Here is a 23856-nt window from a genome sequence, read left to right on the forward strand (position 1 = left end):
TGGCTATTAGAGGATCAAAGGAGAAAAACAAACAATAAAATAAACAAGTCGAGACAACTAGAAGAACCAGGACACTGATAAATGGATGAAAGAGGAAATGTGTGTCTGGTGCACAAATGAGACTAACAGTAAAAGAAGCGAATAGCGAGGGAAGGTGTAAGAGCTGTTCTATTTACAGACGTGTGATAAAACAAAAAGGCTAAACCAGTTTCCTCAGCAGGCCTACGGCAGGTTTGAGCATTTCACTGAAGTGAGACAAGAACGAGCCTGAGGAGCACCTGAACACACTGTAACAAGGCTTTTTAGGTCATAATATAAGTTCCCAAGTCATAACCTCGCATCTGTATAAATCAATAGAATCCAAATCCTTTTTTTTTTCAATTCTTTATTTAAACAGGAATTGAACACAAAAGCATTTCTCCGTAGAAAATAATTTAAGAATAATTGTAGAAATATGATTATTGGTCTATGTACATGTGGAAAATTTGTCATTTTTGTGGTCTATTTCTAAGTCTGAATTGTATGGGGAAGCATTGGGTGTGTTGGGGACTTTGAATGTACAGTAAGACCAAAAGTTTGGACACACCTTCTCATTCAAAGAGATTTCTTTATTTTCATGACTATGACAATTGTAGAGTCACACTGAAGGCATCAAAACTATGAATTAAAACATGTGGCATTATATACATAAAAAAGTGTGAAACAGCTGAAAATATGTCATATTTTAGGTTCTTCATAGTAGCCACCTTTTGATTTGACTACTGCTTTGCGCACTCTTTGAAAGAATGTAAACACTGGAGCTTAAGCTACGGTGTTGAAGGGTTAGTTAAATAAGTAAAGGCACCTCAAAATAATAATAATAACTGCTTTTGTTCTATCTGACGTTTTAATTTATGTCAGCAGAAAATAAATATAAAATTATTGGTGTTAGAGCCAATTTCCAAAGAAGACTTTGAATATAAAATAATATGTGTTAAATATATTCCATTATTTGTAATTTTTGTTAGAGAAAGTAAAAATAAACAATTAAAATCAAAATATCGAATTTGGAATTTAAAAAAAAGAGATTTTATTTTTTCGCCATATCACCTGTCAAGTCAGAGCTCTGTCTCGCCCTTTGGTCACCGGCGGGAACCATCTCCAGAGTTTCAACCACACTACATCTCCCAGCAACCCCAGCTCACACTTCCTGGATGCCACACACTAGAGCCCTGCGCGGGACTATTTTCTTCATCCCGCTCCCGCCCGCTGAATTTTTGACCAATCCCGCCCGCTCCCGCAACGTATGCGTTACACTCCCGCCCGCTCCCGCAATATGTATGTCCACTCCCGCCCGCACCCGCAAAACTCATAGAATTTAGTCCCGCACAGTAATAGAGATGCATTGATTTTGTATCGTCTCCCGTCCCGCAGGAAAAAAACACGTATTTGTATTGATATTATTACTAAAGAGATTCATGTCCCTCCTCCAGCCTCATCTTTTGATGCATTCCTCTTTTGTGTAATGTGCAACTTAATTATTAAATATATTTTCACAAATCCTGTTCGGTTAAAAGTGTGCGTGTGTGCGCGCGCAGACAGACGGCCTGAAGCGCGCTCTTAGTAAGAGGCGGGGCGGGGCGCACCCCCAACAACAGGTTAGATGACAGAGGCCATTGGGTGTCTCTACCTGATGCCTTCACGGAGCTTCAGTACCTAAGAATCCAACAGCCGCACAGCCTAACGTAGTCCGCTAATATATATTCATGAGATATTCATGGCAGCACTGATCCCGCGGGGTTTATTTTTTGCCGCCCGCTCCCGCCCGCAGCACAATTCAAACCGCCCAATCCCGCGAGATTTGGGTTGGGTCCCGCGGGACCCGGCGGGACCCAACCCAATGCAGCCCTCTACCACACACCTGACTCTCAGGCTACGTTCACACTGCAGGCGGAAACGACCCAATTCCGATTTTTTTGCCCCTATGTGACCTGTATCAGATCTTTTCATGACAGTCTGAACGACACAGATCGGATCTTTTTAAATGTGACCCAGGCCACTTGGGTATGTGGTCCTAAATCCGAAATGGATTTATCTTTTGAAATGTGACCTCCGTCTGAATGGCGAGGCCACATGTATCCGACCCGTACGTGGACAATGCTGCTGAGACCAGTCAGTGGAAGGGAAGCAAGGTCACCGATTTGATTAATATTTGGGGTGACAGCTCTCTATTCAGGCCAAACTCAAGGGATGTTATCGCAACCGGGCGGTTTTTGAAAAAATTTCCAGCGAAATGGCCGAGCGTGGTGTTGAACCTTTCCCAGGATGACTTATTTTCCTTTCCGACCGTGGTCACAAGCACGGTGGAGACCTTCTCCAGGGCCAAAGGCGGATCCTCCTTCAGGGTTCACTTCCTCGTTCGGACCCTCAGATTCTCCAGGGCAGGTTAATAAAGAGACAATATCATTTATTCTGGGGGAAACCTTCTTTTATTACCGTTCTTCTTCCTCAGTAACAAACAACATGAATGTGTGCCCCCAACACACTTCCGCTGCCCCCTCTCACTCCCTCCTGCACTGCACTCGCTCTCCCCTCTATCTTACACACACGCGCTCGGCCCCAGCACATACACATCCCCATTCCACAACAGTGGGTACAGACGATCCTGGCTCCATTGCCTTCTTAAAATGAGAAGATTGTAATTGTGCTGGCTACTTGTGAAAATGAATTTAATAATGCAAAAAAAGCTCCGCTGTTGACAACACTGTTGTTGACATCCATTGTTAACATTAGCTACTTCCGCAAACGAGTGACGTCGTTCACCGTTGAGTACTCTTCTGCACATGCGGGTCACTTCTGGGTCATTTCACGGTCACACAGGAGATCACAAAAGTTTGCATTTAATTGGAAATGTGAACAGCCTTGCAAAAAAATCGAATTTTTTCAAAAAATCGGAATTGAGCATTAAGCCCTGCAGGTTGAACGTAGCCTCAGTCATTCATCAGCCACAGCACACCTGAGCACTACATTGACTTAAGCTCAGTGCAAAGTATTGTTTGTGCCACTCTGCCTTCGTGACCGAGTGTTATACTTGGACCTGGCTCTGTTTGCCTGCCGCCTGCTCCGACTCTCGCCTGAATCCTGACTACCCTGTCTCTCCTCTGATGATCTCAGGCCTGTTATCGATCACTGCCTGCTTGACCCTGATTTAGTTTTGTGGACTCTGAACCTGCTGCATTTGGCTCCAGCTATCTGCCTGTTCTTAAGACAGGTAGTTTTTTTTTAATTTAGTAGCCAACTTTGCTAGTGAGTCAAAAAATTGGAATTTGGTCACCGAGGTTTTGTGAGTTTTTACAAATGTGGAGCATCAAACCACATGCAGCAAGATCCATTTCACGGCTGATGCTAACCAAAATGTTCTGCCGAGTGTTTTCTAGTTTTTCTCTTTATAAGATTTTTTTTTCCTCTTTTATAAGGTGCCAAAGCTAGCTGTAGCTCACAAAACGTCTGCTGCATTGTTCTGCAAACATTTTTACAGCTTGTATTTAGTCGAACTTTATGCCAGTTTTCAAAGGAGATGTTAAAATAAAATAGTTTTTGTTAAATACATTTCATCATTTGTCGTTTTTGTTATAGAAAGTAAGAGAGAGAAAAAAAATGATTAAAATTGAAAATCAAATTTGGAATGAAAAAAATAAGAGATCCTTTTTTTTGGCCCTATCGCCTAGCTCTACTTCGCAGGATGCTTTAAATCCCAGCAGGGACCTTTCTATGTGGAGTTTGCATGCTCTCCCCATGCATCTGTGGATATTCTTTGGACACAGTCCAAAAATACAGACCGGCAACCTGTCCAGGATGTAGCCCACCTTCACCCAGCAGGAACTGGGATAAGGTCCAGCAACCCTGTGACTCTGAAAGGGACTCAGCAGGTTCAGGAATTGGATGGACTCATTTCATAGAGATTTGGTGAATAAATGACTGACAGGGACTGGTAGAGTTGCATTCTTGCAAAACTGCACCCATTAAAAAATGTGACCTAATTTAAGGTGCAAGAAAAAGCTTGCACAGCAGTCATCAAACCCGACTGCACTGTAAATTATTATCAAGTTTAAGGAATCAATGCTTCCAAGTTTACGGTCTTAAGTTTTAAATAGAAAATCCCCATCAAAAACTCAGAGGCTGTTTTTTTAGTCTTCCCTGCTTTTGGTGAAAAGACCTGTTCTTTTATCTTGTGTGTCAACAGTGCTGTATAAATCTAAAAGCTATTAACTTTTTAATTATGTTTGAATAGTCGGTTGGAGCCATTACTCACAAGACGCTAAATATCTGCAACCGTAGCTCATTTAAGGAGAAACTATATAGTCTAAAGAAAAAAATAAGAAGAAAAATAATCTTCAAGCAGGGAAGAAATGTTTTTTTATAATAAAATCAGCTACAACATGTGCCTTAAAGAAAGGAAACATATGGACTCCCTGATATAAAAAGCAAATACATTAAAAAGGGAAACTAACATTATACAGATTTTAGTCTATTTAAAAAAAGTCAATTTCTTCAACTTAGTCGCAAATTTTGGGGTTTGTTTTTGATCGAAAACTTTGATCATATCCAACTATAAACAGAGTTTGACCGAAAAAGAAAAAAGTATTTTCAAAACTATGGCAATCATATGTAGACTTGTTTTTATAAATTAAAGGTTTCACAATAAAAGTAGGGCAAATACACATACTTTTTGGTATTGTTAATTGGGTGGAGTTTTGCACACAATATATCAAAACTCGTGTCAAAAAATATATAAGTTGACAGAACTTGAACTATCAAAACAATTTTTCCTTGCATTTTTCTTCTTTTTTTTAATTCGTTAACAGTTTGACTAAAAGTTATTTAAGATAAAATGTTATCCTATATTATCTTATCATTATTAGGTATTACCATTATCTGTTGTTGTGAATTTGTTCTTTCTGGCTGCATTTAGTAATTGTTCTGCTAATTCCCTGAACGTTAAGCCACGTTCTGTTATGTTAAATTGTTTAATTAAAAAACAAAAAAAAACTTGCAAACTTTATCTTATAACTTTCACTCTCCACTGGAAGTCCAATTCTACTTTTGCATCACGTGATCCAAAAGCAGCATTAGTGCAAAGAACAGGTAGAGCAGTACAGGTTGGATTGCTTTTTTAGGTATGACACCAACAGCTAATGATTAAAAATGTAGTTTAGACGAAGATAGTAAGGAGGAGTCCACAACACTCATTTTCCTAAGATAGGCCCCAGCTTGAAAAGCCTCGCGGTCTCGTGTGGGAGTGTTTTTTACCTGTCACAGACAGACGCACCTGTCAGGCGATGCAGCTGCCGGACTATCTCCTGCTCCTCTGCCGGTTCTTCATTGGGCCGACGTTGGACTATATGGGGATAAAGCTGTCACAAATTTGGGACACTATTGACTCAATAATAGAGCTCGCGGACATTTCTCTATACGTTTAAAAATAAATTTCATTGAGGTTCGTCATCATGGCTCTGTCCCAGGTCCAGTGTCTGGATGACAACCACGTGAACCTGCGCACGAGCGAGTCCAAGCCGGAGTTTTTATACTGCGAGGACCAACGTCTCGCGCTCGAAGCTCTCCTGCAGAATGGCCGCGAGGCGTTCTTCAAGTACCTGGACTCGCGCAGGGTCCGGGGTTTTCTGTCAGACCCGGAGATGACCGCTCTTGTCGGGGCGGCTGAACCTTTTGACCCGGGTTCGGAGCTGGTCCAGGGCAGCGTGGAGGAGGAGTCTCTTCCGCTTTCCCTGCACTACTGGCCCGAGCTTTCAGACATCTCCGTCCCGCAGATGGACCTGGGTTGGCCCAGCTGTGACTCGTACCGCGGGGTGACACGCACGTCTGTGTACACGCAGCCGCCGCTGGACGGGCACGCGCACATCAAAGAGGTTGTCCGAAAAATGATTGCACAGGCCCAAAAGGTACTGGAAGTATTTTAAGTAAGACATAATTACTCATAACAAAAAATACATTTTCATAAAGTGTTTGATGTTTAACCAGAACATTTGTACAGGGGCACCCCTAAGGGGTGGACATAGCCCCACAAAAGAAGCTACTGGGTGCCCCCACTGCACACATTTGAATCTGAATCCTCTTTCTTCCCAAAGGCTGAAACAAAATAATTGTGACGAAATATTTAACATTTTTGTTTAAAAAAAGTGTCTGCACCCACAATCAGCTTGCATAGAAATTGTGAACGAGAAAAAAAACTACCCTTGCTAAACCATTATTTTCTAACTTAAGTTTTTTTAAATTTATTTCAAGATAACTTTTGTTTTTTAATTTTTAGCTATTTTATCTAGCTGAGACATTACACGCACTCAGAACAAGTCAAAATATGTTGAATGCTATTTCAATTTTTTTTTTAAAAAAGCATCTCAAATTGTTGGTAAAAATGTTAGTTCTTATAGTTTTTAATTGGGCAAATTTTATACAACTGTAGCAATACTCCTTTCTAGTCACCACAAAAATTAAATCATGCGCCGCCCAAAGCTTTTTCATTGTACTTATATCCTACATCCCCCACCATTAGCATTTTTCAGGACCTCACCTGGCAAATTGCTGCAGTTTTTTTGCTATATTTTTAAGCTGCTGTTTAAACGTAAATGTGACAAACTTAAATGTGTCAAACTTAAATTCGTTCGCGTTTTCAAAACGCGCTAAATGCACATTCTTGAATTTGTTTATAGCCCCTGGTGTTCACACTGGACAAGCAGGGAGGGGCTTTTTGTTTTTCTGTTGTTTACTAGAGCTTGTCTGTAAATCTCGTTTTTTGGGGACTAAGCAGTTCAGTTCATTCAGTTTGTCCTTACAATGCAGGATATGGATTACCATCATGTCAGGAAAGTGACCTGGTTCATCTTTATTTAAAAAACAAATGCAGATGTCTTCAGGGTCGTCGCTGTGCCTGGGTTCACCAGAACACCCATTCCATACGTCACTACCAAATCCAAGTCCCTGACTGGTCAAACTTTGACCTGGTTTAACTTGGAACATGCGTTCAGTGAACATTTTGTACATAGAGCCCAAAAATGGTTCTGCCTGCGTAGCTATGCGTGAAGATGAAAGTTTAAAATGCAGGAGCCTGAAACTCTCGTTTACAGGACTTTATTTAGACATTTCATTGGAAGTGGCTGTTTGAACGTGCATTGCAGAGAGCAGTGTGAACGTAGCTTTACTCTTTTTGGCCCAATCCCTTTGTACGTCTTGCTTGAACTAAAACAAGTTAGTAATAAAGTGACAAAACCGAAATAACTGCGCATTTGTTAACCTGCCGGTAGCTTTTTCATTTTTCCCGAATTTCCACCAGCAATTTTGTTTTTACCAAAGCGGCGTAAAAAACTCTAAAACATTAGCTACTTGATTGCTCCAAAGCATGACAAACAGAAAAAAAAGAACATTTGAACTCTAATTTGAGAAGCAACAACTACTTGTTAGAATTTCCTAATTTTGAATAAAAAAGTACAAAAAATACAGCTGTCAGAACTATAGAAATAGAAATGAGTCCTTTTCAAGTCATATATTTCTTTTTAAATGTTACCATGGGACTTTCAATGCTCTGTGTTTGAACTGCACTTGTCATCTCATCTCACTTTATCAGGCACCAATATGAAAATGACACTGTTGCACTCAAATGACCAAAGGTTTAACTGTCCCAGCATGTACAGTGCATTATAATTTCATGGTTATGTTAGTACCCTGCCTACTTTCACGTGCATCATTGTACTGCAGGTCTTTTCAGATAGTTTTATTTCGGATAATTCTTAAATAACTTTCTAAAAAAAGCCTTTTTGTCCCAGTGAAAAACTCAAATGTGCAATAATTTCCCTGTTAGATGGGGCTATAAATCGAAAAAGGCGTTGCATTGTTCTATTGACATGTTTGTATATTTGAATATTTGAACAACCAGAGGATGATCCAAGAAAGGGATTTTCTTTTTTAAGGTCATAGCAGTGGTGATGGACATCTTTACTGATGCGGACATCTTCAGGGATCTGCTGGACGCTGGCTTCAAAAGGAAGGTGTCTGTTTACATCCTGCTGGAACGTACGGCGCTACCTCATTTCCTGTCCATGTGTCAGAGGGCTGGCATGCATGCCGGACATCTCAAAGTAAGACGTTCACTACGCAGCCCAGAAAAAATAAATGCAACAAAGCAGTGGTCTTCATTAGAATCCAAAGAAAAGAAACTGTAATGTTAGTGTAATACTTTTCCCCTCACATGCTCAACAGTTTCTCAACACTCATTTCGAGTGCTCAGTGAACCAGTACTACATCTGCTAGATTAGCCTAAAAAAAGTTCTAGCTCCGGGAGAGGTTGGAGCAGTCTTAGAAACTGTTCGCTTGCATACAGAAAAGACATGAAATGTTTGTATTTTGCTATGGACATTATAATTTTGTTCAGTAACCTTTAACAACAAAACAATAATGGATTGTTTTTAGTTAATGGTCTCTGTTTTTTGATGATTAGTATGTTAGAATGATCCAACCTGATCTGGCACGCGTGGTTGGCTATTTCCATGTAAGGCAGTGTAACTTACAGTAGAAGTGCCCATTAGAAAGTGAAAGACAAAGGTTGTGGCTGCATGCAGCGTAATGGTTGAAGCTCTCACCTCATGGTGAGAAGACCGGCTGGAACCTTTCTGTGTGGAGTTTACCTGTTCTACTCATGTGGGTTTTTTTCTGGGTGCCATCCACAGTCCAGAAACAAGTTTTATTGGTTACTGTGTTTTCTATGGAGTCCTATACTGTTCATAATTAATTATATAAATATGACCTCATGCAAATACACAATCAACCAATAAATCTCTCATAAATATATAAAAAGATCATGAACAGGTTTTTAAAGCAAAATGAAATATATTTAATAAAATAATGGTTAATTTAAAATCAGTGTGCAGTTTTTTCACAATTTCATGATCTTTTTATGTATTTATGAGAGATTTTTTGGTTAATTGTTTATTTGCATGAGGTCATATTTATTTAATTATGAACAGTATAGGACTCCATAGTTTTCCACATTATTGAATACACCGGATTATAAAACGCACTGTCAAGAAAAGGTCTCTTTTCAAACGTGTCATATAAAATGGGGCTTTTTACATAGTTTATGTCGTATTTAGTTGTATTAAGTTCTAAGGCCTTTCTAACATTAGGCTGTTCATACTGAATTTAAGAAGGTTTGAACCAAAAAGTCTGGTTTGTTTGACAAGTGTTTTTCATTATGCACATGTCACACTTAAGAGGGTGTTTCAACTTTGGACAAATTAATTTAATGAATAAAATAGCCAAATAAATGCAGCAAAATACACTGTAAAGTAAACTAAGTTGGTTTACTGGTGTCATAAGCATCAGTATCTTCTATTTCTTTTCATTTATGGGTGGAAGTTAAGGCAACAAAAATATTCAAACTGCCACCCTCTGTCTTGATTTAAGTTTTGGCCACTGTATTTTGGCTTGTTGATGACAAACAGTCAAAAGCGCGAAAGGTACATTCATGCCAACTTTGGTGTTGGTACCACGAAATACACAATTCGCCTGAAATATTAACCTAAAGGCCCGTACACACCGGGACGAATTTCGCGCGCGATATTCGCCGATGTTTAACGCCTCGTGACTAAACAAAGGGCACCAATGTGAGTGTGCACACCGCGTAAAAGCGTCATTTTAAAAAAAAAGCCTTGGGTTCGTTTTTTTGGTTTGACGCGCCGCGTCAAAAACTATACGACCAATGAGAACGGCGCTTTTGCACACGTGTCAGGAGCTTCTGAAGTTACAGTAAAACACAACTTGGGGGCGCTCAAACACAAAACTGTCTTGCTGAGCACACATACATCACGGCGAAGAAGATATACGCCAAGTAGCGTCTACACTGCCGCGAAGAAATAAGACGGACATTCTAAAATATCCCCGAAAACGCTCATGATACATTTTCAGCTCTTGTACTAGTCGATAAAACTCCCCATGTTCTTCTCTTCTCGTAACTATGGGATGTACCCAAAATCGACATCTTTTCCGTCGTCTTTCATCATTCAACAGAACAATAATTTCTTCATCGCTGGAACTGAAGTTAGAACTACTGGTGCTTGAAATATTCATGTTTTGTTTGTTTGATTCTGACAATCGCGTAAATACTTGCTCTCTTCTTCTGAGTGAAAAGCGACTTTAAGAAGCGTAAAGTTGCGCAGCGCCACCTTGTGTACAGGGGTATTTCTGTTTTACATTAAGTGCCATCTAATGTCAAGGAATGAAATTGCATGTTCGCTCGGCTCATCGTCAGCGAAAATCGCCTTGGTGTGAACACAAAAAACGTGGCGAAAAACGCTGGCGAAAAACGGCTGGCGAATATTCGTCCCGGTGTGTACGGGCCTTAACAGCAGCTCCGCTGAAACAAGAAGGCGCTCTGAAACTTAAACCTGGTATGCTGATTGAAAATAAATTGAGAACCTTGAAAACAGGACAAGACTAAACAGAAAGCCTGTGGTCAGCAAAAGAAAAGGAAACATAAAAATGAGCAGAAACACCCTGTCATGTCAGTAGCTGCAAGCATCTGTCACAGAACATGCCACGGTGCATCTCCTCACATCTGCTGCAACTGAATCTCGGGGGGCCTTCTGCACAACGAAGTTGGGGCCCCACGGGAACCTCAGCTCTAATTGCTATGTGGTCATAAATTCTAAACATCTTAAGATCCTGACACAGTCTTGTGAATGAAAGTGATCCACAAAAGCTGCAACAGCTTGAGCACCATCTGGGTCTCGATTGTGAGCAAAAGTGCAGAAAACCTCAAAGTGTCTGCAGTTTACAAACACATGTCTGTGTTACACATGACATAATGATCCAATGTGACTGTTTAGGTTACGTGAAGGGAAAAAAATTTACTGGCCATGTTGTCATCACATTCTTCCCTGTGTTAGAACTGGCTTTTACATTCTGTTCTTTTCCTCTCCATACTGTCTTTCTCCTCTGCAGAGCGTGCTTCCGCTTGCGGTAAAACATCTGCGCAGTGCTCAATTTGCCTGAAGTTGCCCCACTTTTTAAACAGTCAGACATTAGATAGCTCAAATCGCTGTAAAGAGATTACAGGCTGTGTCACAGATCCCTCTGCTGGGTTTGTGCTTCGCAGCAATTAGATGCTTGTGGCTCCTTCTTATATAAGGTAATGTTCTTGTCCACATGTAAAAATATCTGTCAAGCTTGTGCATGCACCTGCTCATTCTAAATGAATAGAATAATGTCCAGATTGTCCTGTGCAATAATGTAAGAAACCCTCCCTCCAAGAGGGAACATTATAAAGTGCTACAGCTGCTGTCTAGATTCAATGTGTGCTTCATTTATAGACTAGAGTGCAGCCTCTGTTTTTGTGCCATACTGTGTAGCATTTGTTTTCCTAGTTCTACACTCAACTTCTCCCAGGTTTTGCCCGGAGGGTACTAGAAGACTCTGCTGCCTGATGTATTGAACAGTAGATCATCACAAACTCCGTAAATGTCTTTAATAGGTTTGGACTAAAATACGGCTGTGAAAAAAGATTTAAATGTCTATAATTCTGAGAAAATAGGGCTTCATTTGTGTTGATTTTGATCATCATGGTACCTCTGGTCAGTCTTGTTGTTAAAAGGTTGGGAGCTTGTCGTAAATCATTTCTCTCCTGCTAGCTAACAAGTTAATGTGCTTGGAAAAATGAAAACTGGAATTGAATGGGAAATATCTTAAACCTTTAACACAGAAGATGTCGCCGGTGAAACTGTAACTCTTCGACTGTTTACATGATTAATCAGCTGATTCTGACACGGAGAAAAGTGACTTTTCTGGTTCTGTCCAACAACTGAGCAAACAGATAAGGGCCGAAGGCCTTTTGTGTTGGACAGGTTTTACCATCACAAAAAGAGGTTATATAACTTCGAAAAACCAGAGTGTGATTTTGTATAAACCCCTTTTTGTTTTTTTTATTAAATTTTTTAAATTTGTTACCTTTAGTGTGTGTGGGGAGGGAGAGTGGAAGAATGTGAGGGGGGGGGCAGAAAAGTATAAAAGGAAAAGAGGTGGAGAATGTGGGGGATACAAGCCCTGATTTGAATAAGTTATTATTTTGAGCTGTGTAACAATTATACCAGATCTACTGGAAAGACAAATATTACATCCAAAGGTGAAATTCTGAAGATATTTGTCCATCAATACACTGTGAGTGAGGAGGAGGGATGAAGCAGACAGGGAGCTCTTTGGTAGTGTGCACGTGCACTTGGGGGTGGAAATACATGCATGCTGCCGAAGTGAACCGTGTGTTCATGAGGGGAACCAGATCCTACCCAGCCCAACCAGCCAGACCAGCAGAGGGTGGGAGAGACCCCCAGGGCGGGAGCGCCCCAGGCGACGGGACCCAAGCAGCCCGGGAGGGGGGGAGGAGGGGACCGCCTACCCACCCAGCCAGGCGCAGAGGCGCCAAGAGGCATATGCGAACCCGGCGTCTGGGCCCCCAGGCCACAGGACAGGCGTGCTTAGCTGGACACCGAGACGAGGGCCAAGGACGAAGCCAGGGCCCCAAGGACCCATGAGCCACCCACCACCCAGCCGGAGCCACGTCTCCACAAGCCAGCCCCGGCACCCGACCCAAGGAACCCAGAGATCACCACGCAACCACAGCCCCCCCCACACACACACACACACACCCACACACACACTCTACCAAAAGCGACTTTTCAAATCGGCTTTGCATTGATATACTAACTTAAAGTGTTACATAACGTTGCATAGCCACTTTTCTCAGTCACGTCATTGATGTTGATTGGGTATCAGTGTAGGGCTGCTTTTTTCCATTTCAAAATCCGTGGGAATTAGGTTAATTGCATAAACGCCGGTACAGTTACTGTAGTCATAACAATTTCAATGCTGGAGCTAAAGCTTGGGTGTTAAAAGGTTAAAATAAAAGGACAATTGTTGGTAATTTAAGCAAAAAAAACCATCAGTACATGCTCGCACACTTATTATAACGTTGGTAAATTTGTGAATGTCATTGACGGTAAATGGGACTTGAGTGTGTGATGTCCCCCATAGGAAATTACTTACTTCCTGTTCTAACGAAATGAAGTCAATTCAGTCGCCAGTGTTTTCAGATTATGGATGGTGCTATTTTAGAGCCAGATGTCGTCAGTAAGCAGTGATTGGTCCAAGACAGTCTGAGTCAACATTTCTATGGCAACCACTCTCACCAGAAAGGAGTGAGCTTGTTGGAAGTCCACACCCCTACCACTTTTAATTTGGCCACACAAATTCTGTCAAACGTTTTAAATGTGAGGCGTGAGGCCACAAGCTTTTACTGACTGGTCAGTTTATAACTTGAATAACTTGCAATAAAAATATTGAGAAATATATATAGGAAAAATATGAAACATTTTAAGATTATCAGGAACATGTAAAAAAAACACAGCAGAGCAAGAACAGTTGTTCTGACAAATGTAATAGCTATTATTCATTCATTCTATTTGTCAGAATCACCATTCTTACTCTTTTTTTTACTTTTTTTTTTACAGGATTTTGGCTTCTTGGAGCCTGCAGGTACTTCCTATTTGGAATACAAGATGGGCGGGGTCACTCAGTCCAGTTCTCATATACAGTCAATAGTTGGCGTACACAATAGATCAAAAAGATTTGGACGCAGTATCAGCTAGTGCAAAACGCGTATTGTAAAAGACGGCAAAAACCACGATAAAAAGTTACATTAAATGTTTATACTCATGCATAGACAGAGAAACCATTAGGTTTTTTAAAATTCCAGAAGCACACTACCTACATTGTTCTTAATTGTTGACTATATTAATCTTGACAAGTATGAAAACATAGATAATTGTTCTTAGGTGTGTTTTCCCAACATGCAAGTTTTTACCTGTCTCCTATTGAGATAACTTGCAGTATTATTTATGTTGACTTTTATTCAAATAAAACTGTTGCAGTGAAATGGAAATGATGTATTCGTTATTTTTTATTTTGCTATTGGTTCATGTGTCACAAGTCATATTGTCATCGCAATATTGATCACTAATATCACATATCGCAAGTTTTCCTAATATCCTGCAGTCCTATTCAGGGGTTTATGTTTGCTGCACAGGACGTTCTGTCCATTGTCTTCACAGATATGCTCTCAAATTAATGCATATGACTTTTAATGTCTAAAATTAAAATTCAAAATCTAAATTTTCAACTTCCCTAAATTTATAGACATTTTGAAAAAGTATTTGTTGCGTTGATCTGTTTGGGAGAAGCTTCCAGAAGTCTTTTCATGGAAAACCACATCACTTTTTTTGTTGTTATTGCTGTTATTGATATTTACCGCTTTTTTTTTACCAACCCTAAAAAAGGTGTCTGGGTAACAAACGTTTCGACAGAAAGACCAGCCAAAGCAATGTTTCTAAACACAAAAAGCCACTTGGGATGCTCTGACAGAGCGACTGAAGAAGAAAACCGTTGGACCTAAAAGCATAGCAAGTGTGACAGATTGAGATTTTTTGCGAGCTGAAAGTGACAAGCTGAAATTGTAGGAGGGTGAACAGAATTGAATGAGAGGAGGAGCAGATGAGCTGACATATGAGTGAGAGTAGAAAGAATGCTGCACCCTGGTAAGCACTGTAAAAAAAAGTGACAGATTCCTCGCTTTTAGTTTTGTAAGACAAAAAATGTTGAAAACTGCCTTCAATCTGACAACTTTACCGTTCTGACAAAAAAGGAAAAATATTTCATTTTTCCTTTTTTAATTTAAGCTTTTCCTGTTTTTGTACTATTATACCAACTACAGACACCTCAACTGTTTTATAATCCACAGATTTAGGCTGAGAACATTTGCACAAATAGAAATGAAGTTTTTTTTATATATTATCAAAGGAATGCATAAAGATAGGGAGAAAGGTAAGGGTGTGACAAGAGCAGAACAAGCTAAACCAGTAACAATCTGCTACTTTAAGACAAGCAATTAACAAAGTTTTGGCTGCATCTCTGTGACAGGCTTGGCACAAACAGTCAAAACTGGATGCCCTGAAGTGTTTACATATGGAAGGTTCATGAAACATTAATCTGAAGCAGCATGTGTTTAAAATGGAGTTAACATCGGAAAAATGTCAACCATCGCCTTGTTAAAAAAAGGAAATGATGTCAGAGTTGTGCTGCATGCGTAGCCATGTAGGACAAACATGATTCGTAGGGATTGTTGGGTGTTAGCAGGTTTGGAATGAACTCTGTTCTCATGTGATTCTGTTTGCATGTTTGTGTGACTCAGCATCTTCGCGTGCGCTGCTCCCAGGGTGCAGAGTTCTTCAGTCGACACTGCATGAAGGTCAGAGGGCAAATGGGGCACAGATTCATGTTCATCGATGGCGACAAAGCGGTGTCAGGCTCGTACAGGTCAGTGTGTGCTTTGTTCATGAATGGTGTGAGTACATTTTAAAGACCCACTCTGATTAAAATTATGTTTTTAGCATGTTCTTGGGGTATTTTTCTGATGATAGAGGACAAATATAAAGAAAATTATTATTTGAAAAAAAAAAATTTGTGACAGAAAATATGCTTGGTGCAAAACAAGCTCCTTGCTCCGCTTAAACAGAGAGCTCGCAGAAATGGGAAGGGTTTGCTACGCGCCAACGGTCTTGCTCTCAACTCAGAGGTGAATGTCTCTAAAAACTTAATTCTGGAAAACGACAGGTTTTTTTGGACTAAAAACAGCATATTCATCTCAAAAAGACTACTGGGAGCCCTTTGAAAATAGATCAGAAAATGACTGGAGTGGGTCTTTAAACTGAATATGCACGCACATTGAATGAGGTCTTTTTTGTATCTTTATGGTTAAAATACTTTAATTTAGCTTTAAAATTTAATTTATAATCACTTTTTTAGGTATCACATTCATTTTTGGCAATTCAGCAGTTTTTGGTTTATTGTGGGAGTTGCGTTCTAAAAATAATTTGCAATAGGTGAAATGTTATAGGCAAAGAAGTCATCTTTATTTTTTAGAATTATTACAGATATGTTATGGCTGTAAAACTCCTCACTACACACTTTATACTTTGCTCTCATACAGACATGAACATTTTCACACTTTTCTATCTTGTTTAAACTCTCGAAGTTCAAACTTTGGTAGAAAAATAAGTTCAGCTTTATAGAATGAAAACAAAGATCTGATGTAATCAAAGATTTCGTAGTTGAGGAAGACACAGTGGCTCTGTAAACTGAGGAGAGGGATCTGGCCGAAGACAAGATGGCGTCTGAAATCCTCAGCCGGAAATTATACAATTTACCCTAACCCAGAATTCAGAATTGTAGAAAAAACCTTTATTAAAGCTCAAAATGGGAAACACTGTCACTGTCGCTGTTAGCGTCGGCAGTTGAAATAAAGTTTTTGCAAGCAATGTGGGAGTACTTCCAGTTCAGGTCAATGGCTCTGTCCGAATTCCCACCGAACTCCCTAACTACTAAAAAAACTATATAGTGTGGCACTATGTAGTGCCCTGGATTTTAAAAGCAATTCGGACACCATGCTCACAATTTTTTTTTTTTTTTTAAACAGTGAAATAGACGTCATCGATTTCATGAAGTGAAAATCTAATTGAAATGAGCGTTTTGCGATAATCATTTATGAATCCACTGTGTTCTGAAGATGAAAATGTTGATGGTTTATTAAAATACATTTACTACATAGTGCACTATGTAGTAAGTAGTGAAGGAATTCGGACATAGCCAAGGATTTCCAGTTCTGGACGTTGATATCTGCCACCAGGTTCTTTTGAAACTGAGCACATTCTGAACAGGAGGCAGGGCCCTGAGGAGATTGAATGACAAGAGTTATTCAATCAGGAAGCAGAACACAACACGGTAAAGAACAATAAACTTTTTTCAGTAATTTAATGGCATTTTTTTGTAACCTTCTTTGTTCAGTTTTACCTGGATGTCTTCCCGGCTGGACAGAAATCTCATCACTGTGATTACAGGCCAGGCAGTGGAAGGCTTTGACAAACTCTTTTGCTCTCTTTACGTGAACTCCAGTTTCGTTGAGCTCAGACAAGTTGCCACAGAGCCGGAGCCCGAACAAGACTTCCGATCCCACCTCGCCCCTGTGGTACCCCCTTCTGCCGCTGTTCTTAGAAAGCTGCACAACCCCAAATATGCCCTGGTTGCTTTGACGAACCCCGGCGTCACAGTGTCCACTGGCGACGATAATCCCAAAGAAACTGAGATCTCAAAAAACAAGAAGAAGAGGCGAAAGGAGGAGGCTAGGGCAGATCCTCCTGCACTTCACCCCGGACTAATTAATTTAGAGAAGGCCAGTTTAATAGCATACTTGCCCACCTGGCCAGAACCCGACCCACCAAGAGATGTAATAGGATTTATTAACATTCGGGATGTGAACAAACCTCTACAAGTCCATTTGCAGCGTTCAGAGATGTTTGGAACCAGTCAAGCAATTAGGTTTAGTAGTCCATTCAGCACACCTGAGGAAAACGTAGCAGAAATCACGATTGCCAGACAGTTCAGCAGTAAACAAGAAAAGATAAGTAAAGAAGAAGAACAAGCCCACAAACCTAATGAGCTGGTGGTGGACAAGGCCCAGGCAGAACTGCACAGTGATCCAAATGGACTTAAAAGTAGAGCAAATGTGTTAGAGCACGACAAAGATGAAAGTAAGACTTCCAAAAGGGAAAATAAAGTAATTTCAAATGCAAACTCTGGTCCTAAAAAAACATATCTTAGTGTTCTCACAATCCCACAATCAAACAGAGGATCAACAACGCTAAACAAGCAGAGACCTTTACACAAAGCAGATCTTATTTTGACAAATGAACCCAATTCTGCCTCAATTTCAGATGCAGACATAAAGAAAGAAGAGAAAACTTTACCAAACCTAACTGCACAAAGTGCTGTTATGTGCACAGCACCCACTGTGGGGTCACACAGTGGGCAATGGTCTCAACTGCCTGACTCAAACACAGCAAAGGACACATTGGAAAGTGCTTTGCAGTCACAAGTACAGGCTGTTAACATGCAGCTTGAAGTCTCATCTGAAATAACTCCTAACCCTCAGACTACAAATGTCGGATATCCCATTTTCACATCCTCTGCTTCTAACATTCAGTCCAAGACCCCCACATGTGTTTCCAAAAATAACTCAGTAGCCATTACAAGTCTGCACTCAAGCCCAGCTTCTAGTCTTCACACTAATGTTTCTCCAACCACCTCCACCACCTCGCTCTCTAAAATCCCTCCAAGTTCTACATTTTCGTCTTCTGCACCTTCATTTTTAGCTTTAAGTCCTTCCATCCCAAAACGTCACACTGTTGATTTGGTCATGAAAGACAGCATCAACAGAAATGACCAGACAGAGATCTGTCTCAGAAGGCCTGAGACTAGTTTAGAGCCACAAACCCTTCAGTCTGCTGTAGAAACAAGGCAGCAAACATCTCTGTTGAAGAAAACAGAAACTGTCCTGGTAATGCTGGATAACATTTCAAACACATCAGCTGACGCAACAAGCCCAAATAACCCCCCAAAAGACCAGTTCTTAGTGAAAGAACAACAAATCCCTCAAAGTGAACTTCAAACAAAATCAGATTGTTTGGTTACTGGTACTGAAAGGATGGTTGGTAGTCAAGAATCTATTCCAATAGTCTCTAAAACAAGGACAGGGACAAAGACTTTAGCTGTCACAAATACAGATGCCAGCACATCAGAAGTAAACCTGAAAAACGGCAAATCTACAGAAGGTGTGACAGAGTGTCATCCTTTAGCAAAATCCCACAAACTTCATAGGGTATCATGCAGTGTTTGGACTTCAAAGGACAACTGTGCGTCACAAGATGTTGACATCCTAAAAGCAGGAATGAATTCCCACAACACAACTACGACTAAAAATAGAATGCAAAAATCTGCGGCAGACATGGTGGAAGAGCAAGAGGAAGGGGCATGTTCAACATCTGCGCAATCTACTGACCGTGGAAAAGATGCAAAAGCTAACACACTCTACATGTTTCAAACACAGGAAAACACACATTATCTTAGAAAATCCCTCCAGTTTTCTGATGCTCATCAACCAGACTTGCTTGAAGCAGAATCCCAGTTTGTCACTTCAGTTGTACGAATCTCCGATGAGTTACCTTTGCATACCTTCCCCCCTGACCCAAAGTCCGACTTTCAAACACTTACATATGACTTAAGTGATGAACCTGTCTCACCCAGAAGGGATTCCACCCAATCCACCACCTCTGAAGAGTTTTATGAATGCAGTGGCTCTCCTTTGCATGATCCTGTAGACCAGAACGTTCCTGACGCCCAGGAGACAAAGGACTCCACTGCTGACTCTGGTATGTCAGACGCTACATCTAACGTCTCTTCTCCTTCATTCCTTAGCCATGGTCTTTGTTTTGCGCCATCAGACACTGATGACCTGAGTAAAGGACAAACAAATGAAAGAAAGGACACTAATGAAGAAATGGTTATAGAAGAGAAGATGTTTGACGTTAAAGAGATTAAACACGATGGTGATGAGCCCGAAGGAACAATCCAGTCTGATGTATCTGAATTAACAGTCAAAGACCCTGAATTCAAAGGTCCCAAAGAAACTCATCTGCCAGGAAAAACTATGTCTGATAGTCTGATTGATGGAGATGGGGCTGAAGGAGAACCGATCAAACAGGAATCAGCTCTTAAAAAGTTACCAACAGATGATCTAAAACTTGAGGTGATCTCCTCAGAGGAAAGGAAACCAAAGAAAGCCTCCCCAGCGAGAGGGAAAGGATTAAGAACCAGCAGCACAGAGAGAGCAGGGACTCAGCCATCCACAGAGGCTGATCGGCAGAAGGTAAGAAAATCAGGGAAGCAGATGTTCCATTTTTTTTTAGATCACTGGTACTTTATGCCTTTGTACTGCTGAAGTTTAAACTAGATAACCTTTTTGTATCTTTAATACACCAATATTGATTTCCGACTATTCAGATATTTCGTGACATTTTTCTTCATTTCTTATGGTCACGCTCTACTTCTTTGTACCTGCATTTAATGAAAAAATATCAAACAAAATCAAGTGTAGTAGGGAGAAAAGACAATCCCTCTTCACAGATAATTCAGCTATTCGTATGCTTTGTGATTTAACCTATTTTTGTTTTTAAATGGACCATAAAAGATAATTTGATACCCTTTTTTTGTTTTTGTCCTTTTTCATGTCTTCCCTATACCTAAAAGTCCCACTCTGGATCCTCCTATGTTAAAAACATATGGCATATTAGTTACCATTCATTTCTTTTAAAAATACTTGAGAAAGCTATTGCTGTTCAGCATCACTCGTACCTGTTAACAACTTCTGTAAAAGATTCCAATCAGGTCTCTCTTCCTTCCTCAGTGCCAAAACAGTCTTCCTGGAAAAAAACTCACCATCCATTGGCATTGATTCTCTTTCTTCTCGACCCGTTCTCGGATCTACCCATTGTCTCTCATTCTGTCCTCCTTTATCGTCTCTCCCCCATTGGGATCACTGACACTCCCCTTCAGTCTTTCCCCCTGTATCTTTCTAATCATTCACAATTCAGTCACAGCCTTCCCCATCACATCTGGTGCTCCTGAAGGTTCTGTCCTTGGTCACCAGATTTATAATGATCCATCTTCTTCACTTTTTGTTGCAAATTTTAATATGCAATTTCCATGTTTTTTGGTTGATAACCAACATTCTCGCTGTTGTAGACCAAACTTCTCTCTTCCATCTGTTTCCGTCATCAAATGTTTGTGCGAGATCAAATATTTTTAATTCCTCTACACTTAAACACAACTTAGAATAGAATAGAATAGATTTCAACTTTATTGCCATTGTGCATGTCTCAAGTACACAGCAACCTCATTTGGTCTTTAGTTAAAGACCTACTCCAAAGAAAACGTTTTTTTCTGGTTTTGTTTATTTAACTTGTTTTTGTAACATTTTTCTGATGATGGGGGACATATATAAAGAAAATTAAAGGGGCTATACTATGCTATTCCTAAGTTTTTTATAGTGAACAATGTCATGTATAATATATTACCTTTGGTACACAAAAACACATTTTTGATTAAATATTAGTTATTTCCTGAGTTCTTTTCTAACCCGTTAGTAAGACGAGTTCGCTCTTTGTGGGTGCTGCCCATTTCATGACGTAGACCTAGAGTCGGCCTTGGCTGCGTGTCTGCGTCTAACCCACAAACACAAACAAGATCCAAATTTTTGCAAAGATAGATATGCTTATAGTGCATAGTGGGTGTTTGTATTAGCCTTGGGCGGTGCTGGCGGTGTAAACTCTTCCTGGAAAGGGCTGTTCACGCTGGTCTACTTCAGCTCGTGAGTACCTGCTCGTTTCTGTGGGTTAAGAGAGGCTGGTACTCAGAGCACAGGTTTTTAGATAAATAGAATAAAATACCACTTTAGGGTTATTTATAGTAAGGAATGAAAATTATAATACATTTTAAAGGTCAAAAAATTGATTTTGCATGGTATAGGCCCTTTAAGCTCTTGTATTCCCAAGTATTTATTTTTTATTGGTCAGCGCCAATTGTCCCGCCGACAACTCTGAGGGGAGGTTCTAATGAACTCTTCAAAGGTGTGTCTTGGAAAATGACAGTTTGTTTTTATTGTGACCATAAACTGCATAATCTTAATTAAAAGACCTCTTGGAACGCTTTCACAAGAGATCAAATGATGATTGGGGTGGGTCTTTAATGACCTATTACTTGCCTTGTATGTCTTACACTTACTCCACGATTGATGATGACAAACTTGAACATAACGTTTTTACTCAGCAGTCGCATCAGTGTACCTCCTAAACCCATTTTCAAGTAGATTCTCACCCCCAGGTTGTGTAGTGTGACCAAAAATAAAAGACGTACCAATCTATAAATGTCTATGAAGACTCTCATTCATCCAGGTTGGTTCCATTGGGCTGTAATCTGGACTTGGTTTTTAAAGTTAGAAGACGTTTCACTTCTTATCCTAGAGGCTTTGTCAATTCTGAAATAGCTGGTCGAGGAGCTGGTATATATGCGCTTATGGGGGAGGAGTCAGACCTGAAACTGGATGGTATTGTTGTAACACAAAAGTGGAGATGCCAGTGTGCAATGAAAAAGGATTTTTCATATGTTGTCTGTGCAGAGATTTAAAGTAGAAATTGTTGGAAATAATAAAACGTTAAACACATTTGTCAAAAAGGTTGTTGCAAACACACCTTTTTTATTTTTATTTTCAATAATGTCCTTTAGAATAATAAAATAAAATTGAATATAGAAAAATAAATCAACTGACATGTCCTTCTCTTTTTTGGGTAGTTTTGGCACCCTCCTCCTAAAGCTCAGAGACCTCAGCAGTTGGACAGAGGATCTTCTCCGTCCTCCCGACAACGAAGGACACTACAACCCCTCACGGCCTCCCAGCTTTTAGGAGTTCATTCATCGAAAAGTTTGAACCAGACTGAATTCAAGATGCTGCCTAACAGTGCCCAGATCACTGATAATACTCAATTCCATCGCAGAGCGCAATCAAGATCCCCCTCTCCAGGACCAGGGAGAGGTCCAGTTAGATCAGTCAGTCCAAGGCTGAGCCAGCACAGCCTCTCCATGCAACAGCCTCCAGCAGCTCAGACCAGGGGAAGAGTTGCCCAACCACAAAGCCACACCCCCTACCCCAAACCCAAGACCTCATTCCTCCACACCTACTTGAAACTACAAAAGCAGGTTCCCTCTCAGTCATCCAAACATCCGGCTTCTCCTGCACAGAAAAAACTCGAGCAGGAAGAAAAAACGGGACCACCTGATGTGGCTTTCAGTCAGCTTGACAGCCTGAAGGGCCTAAAGGATAAAATGAGCAAACTTTCAGCACAGAGCAAGAGGGGCAGCACCATTTCCGCGGTAAAGACACGTGGAGGCTCAAGTACACACCCTGTCCTTCCGTCAGAGAACTGATCACTCATTTTAATGGATGAACAAACAACTCTAAAGCGTTTGTAATTACAGCAATAATCTCTAAATGACATGTTTCCTAGTTTATTTACATTTTGTCATCAGAGTCAACAATTTTAAGCTTTCTTGTCACCTCAGTCTCAGCATATGTCTTTTCATTTTCTATTTTAGAGCGAAGGTCCATTTAAATTTTTTTTTTTTTTTTTACCACAAACCAAGTGGACCACAGAATCCATTTCAGATATTTTTCTGTTACACTGATGTCACCATAGGTTCTTATAGGTTAGTTGCAAATTCTATTTTCCCTTTTGTGGGATCAATAAAGTTTTCTATTTTATTATAAATTATGAAACGTTTATTCTCTTGCCCTCTTAACCTGGATTTACCACCGATAACATTTTCTAGTTCCAGGTTTATGTAGCTGTATGCTAAATTAAGAGATCATGTTAAACATTAAATGACTAAGAAAATTTTGGTTGCCATTGTTTTTGGATTTGTACCTTGAAAAATAAAAAAAACTTCAAAACTCAACAGTAATCGGTTGGTTATTTAAGACAACTTTTACAAGTTTTATGACATTTATGGTGAGGATTCGAGTAATATTTATTGAAAAGCTATTGTATTTAGGCTTTTCAATAAATAAATAAATATATATATATAAACATATGTATATATATATATACACAATCAGGACCATAAATATTTGGACAGAGACACATTCTTTCTAATTTTGTTTCTGTACATTACCACAGTGAATTTTAAATAAAACAACTCAGATGCCATTGAAGTACAGACTTTCAGCTTTTATTCCATGGGTTGAACAAAAAGATTGCATACAAATGTGAAAAACTAAAACAGTTTTAAAACACAATCCCTTCATTTCATGGGCTCGTA

The 23856-nt window shown here is 40.0% G+C and overlaps 1 protein-coding gene across 2 annotated transcripts; it reads left to right on the forward strand.

The window, feature by feature from the left end:
- Window positions 1–5273: 5273 nt before the first annotated feature.
- On the forward strand, window positions 5274–23493 carry LOC101160560 (protein FAM83G-like). Of its 2 annotated transcripts, XM_023957680.2 has the most exons (5): window positions 5274–5939; window positions 7962–8129; window positions 15284–15408; window positions 16936–19852; window positions 22333–23493. In XM_023957680.2, the coding sequence occupies exons 1-5, from the start codon at window positions 5487–5489 to the stop codon at window positions 22963–22965; spliced, it is 4296 nt and encodes a 1431-aa protein (XP_023813448.2). In that variant the 5' UTR covers window positions 5274–5486; the 3' UTR covers window positions 22966–23493. The 2 variants fall into 2 exon arrangements, with proteins under 2 accessions (XP_023813448.2, XP_023813711.2); XM_023957943.2 differs by lacking the exons at window positions 16936–19852; window positions 22333–23493 and having other exon boundaries at window positions 5297–5939; window positions 15284–15549.
- Window positions 23494–23856: the final 363 nt, after the last annotated feature.

Source organism: Oryzias latipes, chromosome 8 (genome assembly GCF_053564925.1).
Source record: "Oryzias latipes strain Hd-rR chromosome 8, Olatipes_Hd-rR_3.1".
In the NCBI taxonomy this organism is placed as follows: Eukaryota; Metazoa; Chordata; class Actinopteri; order Beloniformes; family Adrianichthyidae; genus Oryzias; species Oryzias latipes.